The sequence below is a fragment of the Maniola jurtina genome, chromosome 21 (genome assembly GCF_905333055.1).
Source record: "Maniola jurtina chromosome 21, ilManJurt1.1, whole genome shotgun sequence".
Classification (NCBI taxonomy): domain Eukaryota; kingdom Metazoa; phylum Arthropoda; class Insecta; order Lepidoptera; family Nymphalidae; genus Maniola; species Maniola jurtina.
This window is the reverse complement of record NC_060049.1, coordinates 5922787-5939446: the sequence shown is the minus strand read 5'-3', so window position 1 is coordinate 5939446 and position 16660 is coordinate 5922787. Positions and strand designations below refer to the sequence as shown.

Genomic DNA, 16660 nt, shown 5'->3' with positions numbered 1-16660 from the left:
ATAAATAGTGTTCTTTCTTGTACAATGGTACGGAACCCTTAGTGTGCCAGTCCGATTCGTTCTTGACTGGTTTTTTAAATAAAATAAGATACTCATAGCTATTTCGAGAATGTGTATATGAAAGCCATAGATATGATGAAAGCACTATATAAAGTTGTGCAACTGTCGCACGACTTTAGGAATTAGTTTTATTATATCTCTGTGGTGTCAACCATAAACAAAAGATCAGACATGACAAAATGACAGTTGAAGGTTGACACCATGTTGACACATTAATGTTATGTCAATGACAGATTGTCAAAATTTGACATTAGTCCACTAATGTTTATTTACTGAAAAACAGGTGTGAATTTGTGAAATATTAGAAAATGTGCATCTAAAACATGTCTGATTCCAAAATACCACCGTATATCCTGCAGGAGCTGCCAGATATTACCGAAACTGTAAAATATCCCATAAAAAATATACAGCGCATTAAGGTTAGTTCATTTAAATATTTCGAATTTGGCACCAGTTCAAAAACTTCGTATTTCTAATTAAATGGTAGGTATCTATTATTAATATTCAATGAATAGTACGCTTTCTAATGTGCTTTATTATTATATTTTCATAAAATCTGTTTATTTCTTAAAATTACATACTTAAAACAAAGTCCACATTTTATCTGTATATTCGTCTTTTACTTCGAAATTCCTTACTGGACTTCACCATAATTTAGAAAATTTCTCAAAGGTTTATGTAGATAGACAGACAACGAAATGGTTCTAGGGTTCTTTTTCCCTTTTGAGTTACGGAACCCTAAAAAAAAAGCTAGTTTTAGAATAGGTAAGCCTGTTAATCCAAAGCAGGCAACAGACAGCTCTCCTCATTCGTTAACTCTCGCAGAGTGATTGTGGTTGTTCTCTTTCACTGCTCTTCTTGCGATCTCCCTTCCTCAGAGACAGGTGGAATTGTTATAGAACGGAATAAGTCTGTCTTCTTGAATAACCATGTAGATATGTGCCCTCTACTCTGCCTTGCACGTGGTGTATGTTTGTTGGTGCCACACTTCATGGTAATATGCCCAAAGAATTTGAGAATTCATAGCGGATAGTACAAGCATAAAAAGATCATCCAATCTAAAATAATTTCAAGACCCAGTCTTAAAAAATGTTTATTACATCGAGTGGGATATCAAATGAAAAAATTCTGAGTTTGTAAATATAAATATAGTAAGTAGGTACAATGTTAAAATACACTGAGCAACAGAAAAACTATTTTACTATATATCTATTGTTATCTATCGGTTGTTGGCGGGTAGTAGTTGAGTTTTAAATTTGAAGAAAAAAAGATTTATTCTCTTTCTTGTAGTGGGACTTTATCTTGTTTAGAAATTCAAATAAGTCTTTGTCAATTTTCAGTATACCTGTTTTGATATATCAAGGTCTTTGATAGCATTTGGGGCAACCAGTGGTGGGATCTATGTGTTCAACAGGTGGCCATGTGAATTTGTACAGCTTATACCCAGTAAGGTAAGTGTTTTAACATGGTGATGCCATCAAATTATTACCATAGCTACAGTAATTTTTGTTCTAATTAACCCTCAACCCAAAAAGAGGGGTGTTATAATTTTGTTATAAGTTTGTCTGTGTATCTGTCTGTGGCATCATAGCTTATAAACGAATGAACCGATTTTAATTTAGTTTTTTTGTATGAAAGGTGGCTTGATCAAGGGTGTTCTGCTATAATCCAAGAAAATCAGTTCAGCCATTTGAAAGTTATAAGCTCTTTTCTAGTATTCTTATTAAGTTAAGGAGATAGATTATAGGAAATAGTATTAGAAGTAGATTGCAAATAGTCTGGCAGTGTCACTTACCACATGCAGCAGACTTAGTAGGCTAAAACGAGCCACAATAGAAGAACTGTCTTGTGGACAATAGTGAAAGCCCTATGAGAAGAGTTTCTTGATGGAGTGACCTTCTCCCAACCCTAAAAACATAAAAATTATAGTCCACATCAATGACTGATTGCATATAGGCTAGAAATGTAAAAAAAAAGATTGCAGAATTTACTACTGTACAAAAAACTTTATTTCATTTACAGTAGGATAAAAGTAGCTTATGTGTTAATCCAAGGCATAATCTATCACCATTCCAAATTTCAGCCAAATCTATCCCGTCGTTTTGATGATTAGGTAACAAACATACACACGCACACATACAAACTTTCGCCTTTATAATATTTGAGTTATTTTATAGGATGGTCCAATCACCCGACTGGCAATATCACCAGACGAGAAGCACATAGGTTTTGCGAATGGCAAAGGTTTCCTCACAGTGACAGAGTGTGACCAATCGCAAAGCAATGGCTACTCATCAACCTCGTCGAAGGAGCATCAAGGGAATGAAGTTACAGCGATGGTGTGGAGTAGGAATATGCTCTTTGCTGGAGACGATGTTGGCAAAGTATCAGTTTTACAAGTGCAAGGCTTTATTGTAAGTATGAATTTTTTTAAGGGATGTTTCTCATTTGTTTGGTCAAGTTGAATGCACTTGTTAAGCCAGTAACTGGATTGGTGATGGCCATTGGAGGTCCCGATGTCTCATTTTCATTGCTCGACAACTTCATCAAAGGAACATCAAGGGAATGAGGCTACAGCAATGGTGTGGGGCGGAAATATGCTGTTTGGTGGTGATAATTTTTATATTATTCAGATACAAGTTAGACCTTGACTGCAATCTCACCTGATGGTAAGTCATGATGGAAGCGGGTTAACCTGGAAGGGGTATGGCAGTTTTCATTAAACCTGATATTGGCCGAAGTTAGCCCTTGACTGCAATTTCACCTGGTGGTAAGTGATGATGCAGTCAAAGATAGAAGCGGGTTAACCTGGAAGGGGTTTCATTAAACCAAGTGTGCAAGTAGATTACGCTTGTTAAACCATTATGCCAAGTCAGTAACAGGATGTGTGATGGCCATTGGAGGTCCCAATTTTGCCTTTTTGCTGTTGGTTCATTTAGAGTTTAGACATTAAATAACCCACCCATACTATAAATAACCCATATTATAAATGCGAAAGTGATTGGTTTGTCCTTCAATCACGCCGCAACGAATCAATGAAGTCGCGGGTATCAGCTGGCCCTATTTACTTATTTATCGAAACTAATAAGAAAGGTGAAGATTTATTCTTTAATGTAATATTTTTTTTATTTGTAATTTCAGGCAAAAACAATGTTCCAGAGTTCCTCTCAAACAATAATGAGTTTAGACTCACGAATATGCCAACTCGACTCAAGAGACTGTATGATACTTGTGTCAACTCTCACGCGATGCTACATATGTAATACTACTCAGGAACAATACAGGCAGATAGGCCAGAAGCTCAGAGATGGAGAGTTTGGGGCTTGTTTTGCAAATGCACAGAAGCCTCTAATGAATGGTTCAATAGATAATAAGGAACAGAATTTTACGGAAGTCAAAAAATATAATATTGTTGATGATGATGCTAGATTCATTGTTGGCGAAGAATTTTCTAATACCGTTATATTTTGCGCGCGACCTTCCTCCCGTTTATGGGAAGCAACTGTCGACGGCATGGTTCAGAGAACCCACCAGTTCAAACAAGTCTTGGCCAAACAACCCATGAAAGTTGTCTCACTAGAATCCTATGAAAAAGAAACATATTGTATAGAAAACTTGTCAGATGATATTGGTGGACGATCTGTTAACTTTTCTAAAATATACAGCTTTAGTGATACCATATTCGCATATAATAAAAACGCAATATACTTTTTAAATTTTCAAAATGTCGATAATACAGTATGGTTTGATGCGTACAAAGACATCGTTGAATGCAAGTTATACAATGATATGCTATATGTTTGGTTGGCTAACGGATCTCTTGTAAGCTTAAAATTCATGAAGTTGGATACGTTTCTAGTAAAATGTTATTTCGACGAGAAATTTTTACTATGTGCAGAACTGTGCAACATTTTCAAGGATTACTTGCTTTCACAAAACTTATCCCCGAAATTAAATGTTTTAGTTGGATTACGAGATAAGCTGGACAATAATGGGGTATTAGAAAATGTTGAGGGTGTTCTACAAAAGTTTGATAGTCTGAAATCTAGTGACGCCACTCAATTGAACTCTGGAATTTACGTTCTAGAAAATACATATCACACACAATCATTATTAGATGAAAATGTTCAAACAAAACAGGACGAAAACATATTTGGGCCTTTAACACCAGAAGCAATGCAAGCCTTAAAAGGATTGAGCATAACAGTATCCGATAAGCTGAACACGAGTAAAAAAATGCTAAAAGAAAAATGGGAAGACTTGAAACATCTTAGTATTGAAAAGCAAGATATATCTCAGTTCAAAACAATCCAAGAAAACGACAAAGCTCCTAAATGGATTTCTCGTGATGAATATACTCTCGAAGACGCGCCGGTCGTGTTAGACAATGATATTATTTTCAAAGAAACTAGTCAAGATATTATAGAAGTCGACAATAATGTTTTAGAGCAAGATAAGATTTGCAAAATGCTATACCAATATTCTAGGTTAAGTCTTGTGAATACAGAATCGGAGTTGTCGAATTTAAACTCGATAATCGAGAGCTACGCCTGTGATATTAGCCAGATACATGATCTAATGTTGTTACTAGAAAAGTATTGTGTTTCTATAGGTGCTGTAGATGAAGCTACGTTTGTGCCGAACAATATATTTCTAACTTACTTGAGCAATTCTGAGAACAAATGTGCTTTGATAGAATTAATAATAAAAGATGAAGTGCTGTATAAATATTTCGTGGATTCTTGTATAGCTGTGAATATAAAGACTCAGAAACACTCGAATATTGGTTGCGAATGTGGTTTTCCACTTCCGTATGTGAGAACGAGTCAAATGCCAGTATTTTCCGAGTTAATAGACGAATTTATCGAACAGCAGTGGTCGAGTCAGACGAAGGAGCAATGCTACGAAGTTTGTAGAAAAATGCCTTATCTGTGGAGGAAAATTTTGTACTTACGAAGAAATGAAGACTTAATCAACGTACTCAGGATCCTTTTACAGATGCTAGATGAGAGTTTGTTGCACTCATTTTTACCTCAATTCACGTTGGACACGTGGGAACGCGCTGTACAACTTTATGCGACTTTGTATGCAAATATGTGCTTAAATTGCAATAAAAAGTTTGAACACATATCCGTAAAAGACATGTTGAGTTGGGATCAATTGGGCTTGATGATTATAAAATCGGTTGGCGGTAGGAATGCAGTTAAAGTAATGCAAAAGCATGCGAATTTGATAGAGTTTGGTGCGTTGACAGTGAAATTCTATTACGCTTGCCTGTTAGTGGCTTTGTACGAGAAATATGACTGCACGATAACAATTCCGTTGGCCGATACGATATACAGCTCATACGAATTTGAAGAGTCTAGGAAAGAGGTAAGATGATAGATTTGGTTTTCTCTATTCGCAGACTGCCAACGGAACCCTGTTACTAATAGAATAGAATAGATTTTTATTCAAATAAACTTTTACAAGCTTTTGAATCGTCAAATAATTTACCACTGGTTCGGAATGCCGTTCCTACCGAGAAGAACCAGCAAGAAACTCGGCGGTTGCTCTTTTCAATTGTTCAATTTACAATAATATTACTAAGACTCAGTTGTGCATCCGTCCATCCGTTTATCTGTTTGTCAGCAGGCTGTGCCTTATGTACCATAATAGGTAGTGAGTTGAAATTTTCACAGAATATGAATTTCTCTTGCTGCAAAAACAATAAATAATAAAAATTTCAAACTGGCCGCCGAAAAAATTAGAAAGTGTTATTTCTTGTACGGTGGTATCTTTCGTGTGCAAGTGTGACTCGTGCACTTAGCCACTTTTTCTATTGATAGCATCCTTGTACTTATTTTAATTCTCATTCCCTTTAAGATAACCCAATTTTGGAGTTGTAAAATAATAATAAAAAATAGTCTGCCACCTTCAAGTCAAATTACTAAAAATACTATTGTGGTGGATGTAACTGTAATCTACTAAAGAAAACTAAATTATCAGGTTTCAAATTAGATATCTGTTTCCTGAAGGGATATTGTAAAAAGGATAAGACTATTATACATGTTACGATTTAGTTTAATTTAGAGATTAATCTTTGGATCACCATTAATGACAGAAATTCTTTCTATTATGCAACAATAATTTATTCCAGAAATTTTTTTACACCCTATTTTTATGATAATTTGTTACGATTTTGTGTAATAAGGCAAAATTTTTAACCCCTGGTCCAAAAAGAGGGGTGTTATAAGTTTGACGTGTGTATCTGTGTATCTGTCTGTGGCATTGTAGCTCCTGAACTAATGAACCGATTTTAATTTAGTTTTTTTGTTTGAAAGGTGGCTTGATCGAGAGTGTTCTTAGCTATAATCCAAGAAAATCGGTTCAGCCGTTTGATAGTTATCAGCTCTTTTCTAGTTACTGTAACCTTCACTTGTCGGTGGTGATATTAATTTTTAATTTATCTTTCAGTTACACAAACTTCTACAAAGTACTTCAATGGGAGTTATAAAGAATACTGCATTACCTCTAACCATAGCAGCAACATCCCCCTTTTGGGGGCTTAAGGAAGTGTATGAAAAATTATCCAAAGACCCTCAAGAAAATCTCCTTTCAAATGACATTTCTATGGCCATGACTGTCAACAATTTGACTGACTGTGCGCTGTGTGGGTTGCCATTACAAAATTTAGTGCTAATCAAAGATGGCGGCTTGTGGGTATTTAGGTGTGGCCACACTTTCCACGGCGCTTGTTTGAATTTGAACCAAATAAAATTGTGCCCTTCTTGCTCTATTAAATGAATGCTTTATGTGTGTTATTATTTTATATTTATAATAAGTCTGTGTTAATGGCGTTGGTTCTGATGTTATTCTCTAAACTAAATTTAGAGTATCTGCATCTGTTTCTTTTTAATATTGCTAAAAAAGGACAGAAGATTAATTTTAAATTGAAGGACTCTTTTTAATGCTTCTCTACAAATTTAAACACCCATGACACGAGAATTTTCAATTAAGTTTGTCTCTCTTTTTATTTTTACTGGTGTAACATTGTGTTAGAAAAAGATGTGAATACTTTAAAATTTAGTTGCGATTAGAATCAGTACCATTGTATTGGTAAAAGCTAAAATTCATTTTGGAACTAAAAATGTATATATTGAAATCATTACAGTAACATAAATCAAAACTGTTGTCGTGCATGGTTATCTAGCTTTCGTATAATAATGGCAACATATTTTGTTAAAAATTCATGTTTTTGTATTGAAATTATGAAATCGTTCTTGCCATGCCATGTCCTATGAATTTTTGTATGTTAAAAATTTAAATATTGCGATAATCTTGCCAAATTCCAGAAATCAAAAAGATTTCTGCGTTACGATTACGACCTACTTTAACCTACTTGTCAACTAAAATATTATAAAGATGTCAATAGATGGCGCTTCAAAACTTTCACAAGACTTTTTTTAAAAGAATATTAGCCATGCTAATCATGACTAATACTCCCTTTCCCCTCCAATTAAGCGTAAAGCTTGTGCCAGGAGTGGGTACGACAACAGTGCAACGGGTGGGGTTTGAACCGCCGACCTTTCGGAATTCAGTTCGCTCCTCAACCGTTTAGCTGTCGAGGCTATAACTATTTATTACTTTATAAAACCTATTTAGAATTTTTGGATTGATACTCGTTCCTGGTATCAAGTAAGTACGTAAAATTCTTTACTTTAGCAAAGCCTATGGGAAAACCTAGATTTTTTCAGTAAAACTAAAACCATGTACTAGACTCTTTTAAGCTCACTTTTACTTTTAGGTTTTACAGTTCAAAAGGTTAATTTATTCTAGTCTAATAATATTATTTATGCTTTTTAAGTTGATTTAATTGAGGTGTTATTTTTAACATGACTTCAATATATGACTATAATAATTCATGACTATAATAAACATGGCTTAAAAATTGCACTTTTTTAACCTTGTGTAAAGTGTAATATATTAATTTGTTATGGTGCTGCCAGACAACTTAATATATAAGTATAACTATTATATATAACTATTTTGTATATTGTTACTATGTTGTATACAGATATATATTATTATGTCGAAAAATATTGATAGGATTTATACCAGCGTTGGAGTGAGTAACATAATATTATAACATTGTGCTACATTATAACTGCTGTATAACAATTAAAAAAAATAAAACTGTGCTATCTTAATATATATAAGTAGGTACCTACCTGATAATATAGTATATGCACGTGAGATATTCTCTCTGCAAATAGGTAATGTTTAGTAAATAAAGTTGTGTATCCAAATAGTAACTAAAACAATAGACACATACAAATAATATCGTACAAACAAGTTTTAAAATAGGAGAACACTTTCAATGTATTGTAGATTGTAATTGTATGTCATCGTCATTATAATACAGGTCTCATTATAAATTAAAGCCAGCGCAAACAGACAGAGTTGAGTTGAGTACAGCCAAGTCTTTAATAACAAATTAGGCTGAGATCTACAGATCACACTTTGACTTTGCTCAGACTTAAGAGGGCTCTCTCCGTCACTCGTTTCATACAGTCGTAGTTCCAATTTCATTTGAATATTAAGCAACCAATGAAAGTCCATGAAATTTTGCAGACATATTCTAGAAACTAATATCTATGTCTGTGGTTTTCCAGATTTTTGTTAAAATATTCGGTTTCAAAGTTACGCGGTCTTAAAAATTCACATACAAATCTTTGAGCCCCTGTAATTTTAAAACTACATATTTTTAGAAAAATCTAAAACACCACAGACACAGATATTAGTTTCTAAAATATGTCTGCAAAATTTCATGGACTTTGGTTGCTTAATAATTAATATTCAAATGAAATTGGAACTACGATTGTATGAAACGAGTGACGGAGAGAGCCCTGTTAAGTCTGAGTCGCTGGCATAAATCTGGCTGACTCGTTTTAAGAGTATCTAAAGTCTGAGAAAAGTCAAAGTGTCAAACCTAAGTTCGATGTAACCGTAAAATCCCACAGGAAGAAGAAGGGCGCCAAAATCTAAAGTTAAGTTTACTATATAGTTCAAATAATAGTATGGCGATAGTGTTATTTTTCGGTTGCACACTAATTCCATTCTCTTTACAATAAACAGGTTAGTAAATAAAATTCAGTGTGTATACGATTTTTGTATTATTTTTGCTAAGTACCTATATTATGAAACTTTTAAATAATTTGATTTACAGTGCCATGATTTAACACTTTTTTTTTTGACTTAGGTGCCAAAGTGTTGAAATGATTTATGTAGCAAATTTTCTAGATAATTTCTAGGTCTTAATTTACAATTTTAGGTAAAGTTTTAATATTATTCTAAGTAACTATACAGTCTGGATTTTTCTTAATAGATTAAAAAATAGTAACTTTCATTCTTAGCTTTTAAAGTAACTCTATATTTTTTAAGCCTAAATAATTACTTTACCTAATAATTTCTGAACAAAAATACAACGATTCAGCCTTTTAATATTGCAGTATAATCATATTGGTTACGTTAAAATGATGACTCGAGTTAAAATAATTTAAAAAGTGATGAATACACTTACACCAAAGTTATATATGTATGTACAGTCATAAATACTAAAGTATTGTTAAATTATTCAAATGTCGATTAGTAGTTAAGTTAAAGTAATCTTTTTCTAAACTTCATCAGGGAGGCATTTGTTTCAACTCAGTAGCTAATTTTGTTGTTTACAATTTCTAAATGAAAATGACGGGTCTAAATATATTTCTATTCCTTTCATAATGCCCCCTGTAGCATAGGATAGCATGAGATTTGGACCTGTAAATTTAGTTTTAGTTGAAAGATTGCGTACAGCAAAATTAGCTACAATCTCTAAATTAAATTTGTAAAACTGGGGTAACTCACAACGTACGGAAAAGGAGAGTATTAAGTAGATACTTTTAGACATGTTAGTTAAGTTTAGAGATTATGAAGAACCCATACCCGAAAGCTCTATTGGTACTAATTCTCATCGCAACTAAATTTTAGAGTATTCGCAGTTTTATCTTACCGATGCGATGAAAAGGACAGACAAACTCAATTTAATTTAGAACTGTCAAACCCCGTGACGTGTAGATAGCAATAAAATTTAGAGTCTTTAATTTAAAATTTATTTTCTGTCCTTTTTTAGCAATATAATAAAGAAAGAGATGCAGATATACTCTAAATTTAGTTTAGACAAAAACATAGCTACACCATGTATTTTTATAGGTAGCTGCTTTTTATTTGTATATTGTATATCTAGGTACTCACTACTAATATGATTAATGTGGGAAGTGTGTGTGTTTGTTGTTTCTTCAACAATGCCACAACTTGTCAACGTGATATTACGTGGATTTGCTAACTCAAAACTAGATGGCGCTAAACGGCCTTATTTCACGTCAAAGTTTGTGTGTTTAAGAGATACATATAGCAGAGCACCACACTGTATCATAGACAGACGGATTTTTATCCTATTGTGCTATAAGATTTATTGTATTTTTGAAAAGTGTACCTGTCTTCACGGATAATACACTCAATTATAAGTTATAACCTTAAATCTATTCATAAAATGTTCTAAGTATGTTGGGTTGTCCTTCATTTGCGTCGAAATGGAGAAAGGGATCGGTAATTTATGACATGTTTAACAGTTCTAAATTTAATTTAGAACTGTCAAACCTCGTGACTTTAGCGGTCAGTCGCGAGCCTAAAATTTAAAGTCTTTAAATGTAAAATTGTTGTTTCGTCCCTTTTCAACAATATTAAAAGGAGGAAGACGCAGATACTCTTAATTTAGTTTAGAGAAAGATAACAGAATCGGCGCCAATGCTGAATTTAATTTAGAACTGTCAAATCTCGTGACATGAGATGCTAGTCGTGTGCATATAGTCACAATTCACGACATTTAGGGAACTTCTAACAAGACGTCGTGGCATCAACGTCGCTGGCAGGCGTTAAGTGTAAGAATTTGACCTAGGTAGCCCTAAAATAGCCCTATTTTTCTTTGAATTTACGTCACCTTATCCTAATATTTGACGTCGATTCAGGATACAAACTAAACTCTAATTTACTCCTGTAGGTAGCATTAAAAAGAGAGAGAGAGAATGAGTAGAGTAAGGAGTAAGAAAAAGATGCAGATATAATCTAAAAGTTTGGAGAAGAACATCAGAATCGACACCATGTATTTTTATAGGTAGCTGCTTAGATAATCACTAATATTATTAATGCAAAGCTGCGTGTTTGTTGTTTCTTAAATTATGCCACATCGGATTGACAACGTGAATTTATAATACTTGCTTAGCACAAGATGGCGCTAAACGGTCTTATTTCGCGTTAAAGTTTGTGTGTTTAAGAGATGCAACTAGCAGAGCACCACATTGTATAATCAGACGGACGGATTTTTATCCTATTGTGCTATAAGACATATGTTTATTTTTGAAAGTGTACCTTATCCCTATGGATAATACACGCATTTACAACCATAAAGTATAAACCAACTCATAAAATATTATAATGTACAGTCCGACAAGGCTCTTTAGGCGCATGGCCAAAATCGGAACTATCTTGAGATGTGCACTTTTTTATAGTTCAAGCTGTGTCGGCATAATGCTAAGACAGCGCTTTCCCCTCATTCAAGTGTCATAAGAGTCTTGTCGGACTCCACACTGTATCATTAGACGGACGGATTTTAATCCTATTGTGCTATAAGATTTATTGTGTTTTTGTGGAAGTGTATCTATCTTCACGGATAATACACACTATTATAGCCATAAACCAATTCCGTATACTATGATTCTTCAATTACGTCAGAATGGAGAATCAGATCGATAGTATTTTTTTCATGGATAATACTTGGATAATATTATTAAAATTTTCCGATTTTTGCCGACATTCACAATTATTATATTTTCACAATTATTATATTATTTACAATTATTATATTATTCACAATTATTATTATTATTATCGGTAGCTTATTTTCGCAGAGTTCTTAAATTGTAACTTGAATAATCCCCCTTTCTATTGGCGAACATTTGTTATTACATTTTCATTACAATCCCTACTACTTTCATGAATAAAATATAACATTAAGAACTAATAAAAACTATTGTATTGTAAAGATTGAAAAATAAACGTTATCTACCAAACGAAAAAATGCTTTTGAGCGTACATTGTACTTAGAATACATTGGGTACCTATTTATTAGCTGTAGTAAATATGTATAATTATAGGTAGGTAAGTACACGTGTTACTTATATTTTTGTATTCTATGTAACAAATTGTAACCATATCACTTGTAAGATTATATATTCTGATAATTTATATTTAACGTTCAAACTCTGGCTAATAAATAATTTCAAATTATTTACTTAATATCTTTCATTCAATCTACTAATTACTAGTGCTAACTTATTATAATTTATGTACGTGACGCCATACTAGTTCCTTCGGATCGGACTAAATTAGTTCGTTTCTGTCGGTACCAGAGACGTGCTACCTAAACATGATTGTGCACTGCAGCTTTAATTCTCTGCAAAAATAAATTCTGTTGCATTAGCATAAAGTCCAATTTCTAATACAATTATGCTAAGCGGAAAAACGAGCCGAGCGAGAGGTCTATAAATTGGAGTGTGTCACTGTCTAATGGATTGCAAGCATAAAAAAATATTTTCTATGGTACGAATTATGATGTAGCTCACAAAGTTCTTATTCATTGTTTATTTAATTTCAAACAACAAGATTACTTTCTTTTGTTTTCGCAGTAATTTTCATACTGTTATCTTTATTTTATAATGTCATTAAAATATCATTTAGTTTAAAAAGTATTATAAATATTTTTTTTAAATTAATAGGATGACAACACTGGGTGTCAAGCAAAACAATATGGCGAACATTCTGTACTATACTATACAGAAGTAGTAAGGTAACCATAATTTGATTGTTTAATGGAAGTGTTTTTTTTCTGTTTATCGATAGATTTCTCAAAAATGAAGACTTAAGGCAAAAATGGATCGCTGTCGTTCCAGGAAATATCACCAAATATTCGGCAGTTTGCGGAATGCATTTTAAAACGGAAGATTTTGCTACGGCTTCGTGTGCACTGAATTTTTTTTAAAAAGAAACGCTGTACCATCAATTTTCCCAAAAGTATGCCTTGCTTACGAACTTCCTAAAACTGTTTAGGACCTAAACACATGCACCAGATTATACAAAATAATTTTACTTACCTATATTATAGGTACCCATACTTAACATGACTGGTACTTTTTCGCAGAACAAAAAAAAATTGAATTTCTCTACTTTTATAACTACAGCGCGGCAGACTATGGCCTAAACCTTTATCATTCTGAGAAGAGACCCGTGCTCAGTAGTGAGCGGCGATGGGTTATCATGATGATTCATCCTCTCAAACTACTAAATACATACATTGCGCAAAATATAATCTGATCAAAATCATAGACATATACGCACACACATACACACACACACACACACACACACACACACACACACACACACATACACACACACACACACACACACACACACACACACACACACACACACACACATACACACATACACACATACACACACACACACACACTCACACACACACACACACACACACACACACACACACACACACACACACACATCAACCTTTACATAACAATTTATATTTGTATTTTTAACGTATAATTAGATTTATTTCAATTAATTATAAACATTGTATGGGAAGGCACTGGCCCCTATAATACGGGCTGTCCTAGTTTAGGGGCCAGGACTCCATGAAATGCGTATATCTAAATTTGTGAAATAAATTTTCATTTCATTTCATTTCATTTCTCCTATTCTCATATAATCCGTCAAATGTCTTACATTATCAAATCGTGTTGTCACCCTAATAGAAAGGGACACACTCCAATTTAGCGCTATCTCAATAGGCTCGTTTTTGGTGTCTCAGTGCACAATCTTGTTTAGGTAGCATGTCTCTGGTCGGTACAGATAAAACTAATTTTTTCTATAAAAAAATTCAAAGGACATGGCCAAGAATTGTATGGAAGTCTGTACCAGAATGTCTAGAGTTGAAATCTATGTCATTAAATAGGGTCTTCTATTTATAGAATAAGAAAGTTACATAATAAATACTTAGCTATGCAGTCGTGGATTATTTTAAAAAACCGTCTAAGTGCAAGTCAGACTCGCGCACTGAGGGTTCCGGGTTTTGCGAGATAAATCAAAAGCTTTTACGCATAAAAATAAATAAAAATCTGTTTCAGAATGTACAGGTAATGCCCTTTCATGTGATACCCACTTGGTATAAGTAATTATCTTACTTTTTGAATTGTAAATACTAATTTGATTATAATTTTTTATTGATGCACATTTTTTCCTTTACTTGTGCTATAAGACTTACCTGCCAAATTGTATGATTCTAGGTCAACGGGAAGTACCTATAGGTTTTCTTGACAGACACGAAAGACGGACAGACAGATAACGAAGCAGTGGCGAAGGGTGCAGATCTGAAAAAGGGAAGCCAGAGCAGAAAAAGTTCTGACCTAACAGAATATCAGCACCGCCGTCACTGATGTTTCTATGGTGCTTAAAGACCCAATTTTACCATTAATAATATAAAAAGCACTGACATTTTGAAATCCTCTGTGGCTTTGAAAAAAATCTTTTAATGTAGCTGTGAGATACATCCATGCTTGCTTGCTTTATTAAATACGACCCTTAACCCACACGGAATTGAAAACTATAATCATTTTAGTCTTTAGTTTAACACATACCTACACTAAACAAACTGAAGCCAAAGACTACAATGACTGAAACTAAATCACCGTTAACTTACAGTTATTAGGTAGTTATTAAAAATCACTAACCCCAATTTATTATAATATCAAAACCAAAGAATCACTAAACTTTAAATTCAAGTACGCATGTATGTTTCACGTAGGTAAACGAATGTTGTAACCTTAAAAACAAAATATTAAAATAGTAGTATAAATAAAAATTTTAATTTGGAGGTACGATAAGCCGGTGAGCATCGGCTTATGAACCATATTTATTTGACCTGTCAGAGTGGCGAATTCGTATTCGTTCCGGGGCCACTGTAATTGGTGGATCCATATTGGCGACCCGTAGAGTGAGACAGACTTAGTTCGCTTCCTAGGCAAATGAAAGAGATGGAATGCTAAGTAGTAAGCCGGGATGGTTACGGGTTATCGAAGCTATTTTCTATTGATGATAGATTTTCCCTGACACTTATAAATTTTTTGGCGTCAAATTTTCGTACACTGTACGGAAGCATCATTCACTCTTGTAGCCTGCATGATAATAATCGAACTTTTGCCCTACAATTGTCACTAAGTACGTAGTGAGCGCTTACGTTATATTATGCGAATTCTTAAAGGGAAGCCGATTGGAATCGGGTTACATGGACCTTTCGCCACTGTAACGAAGTGATCCAATAAGGGTTCCTTTTTTCCTTTTGATACCTCAAAACGACCTGCGTCGCGTATGCGTAGACGTAGCGCGTTGTAATGTATGGAACTGTATGAGACATGGCATATGAGCGCCAACAGACAAAGGCCCCCAGTTCCCGGCAGCCCTGCTATTCCCGACTACGGTAGCGGTCGCGGTCACGGCAGGGCAGGGGGTGCTAAGAATCACCGGGCTACGGATGGCTACCATACCAAACGATTCTATTTGGCAACATATAACACCAGGACACTGAGATCGGATGAAAGCCTAGCCGAACTTGAGGTAGAGTTGGAAAAAATCAAGTGGCATATTTTAGGATTGTCAGAAGTCCGTAGAGAGGGCGAGGATACTCTGACACTAGAATCGGGTCACGTACTCTATTATCGAGAAGGCGAGCAGGCATCCCAAGGCGGAGTGGGGTTTCTGATCAACAAAGTCCTCGCAAATAACATCGTGGAGATCAGTAGTGTGTCGACGAGGGTAGCATATGTTATAGTTAAATTAAACCACCGATATTCACTGAAAATAGTGCAGGTCTATGCGCCCACGTCGACATACTCTGATGAAGAAGTAGAGGCCGTATATGAAGACATCATCGAGGCTATGGACAATACTACCAAATCCTACTTCACGGTGGTTATGGGGGACTTCAACGCAAAGGTGGGAGTACAAGAACGCAACGAATCGAGGATTGGACCCTATGGAGTTGGTGACAGGAATCACAGGGGGCAAATGCTGGTCAACTTCCTGGAAAGGCGAGGCTTGTTCTTAATGAATACATTTTTCAAGAAAAGTGCTCGTAGGAAGTGGACTTGGCAGAGCCCCGATAACGTGACCAAAAATGAGATTGACTTCATCGTGACTGATCGTAGGGATATATTCAGAGATGTCTCCGTGATTAACAGGTTTAATACTGGAAGCGATCACCGACTCGTAAGAGGCTCTCTTAATATAAACCTTCAGCTCCAGAGACGACGTCTGATGAGGTCAACTCTTCGCCCTACACCATGCCAACCCATAGATGCAACAGAAAAGTTCCAAATAGAACTTAGGAACCGATTCGAATTGCTGGAAACCACCGACGAAGTTGATCAGAAATATGGCGATCTTGTGG

General features: G+C 34.6%; 1 protein-coding gene across 1 annotated transcript; it reads left to right on the top strand.

The window, feature by feature from the left end:
• Positions 1–244: 244 nt before the first annotated feature.
• On the top strand, positions 245–8667 carry LOC123876226 (Hermansky-Pudlak syndrome 5 protein homolog). Its single transcript, XM_045922407.1, has 5 exons — positions 245–479; positions 1401–1511; positions 2238–2474; positions 3202–5433; positions 6517–8667. Exons 1-5 carry the CDS (start codon positions 384–386, stop codon positions 6844–6846), a joined length of 3006 nt encoding a protein of 1001 aa, XP_045778363.1. The 5' UTR covers positions 245–383; the 3' UTR covers positions 6847–8667.
• Positions 8668–16660: the final 7993 nt, after the last annotated feature.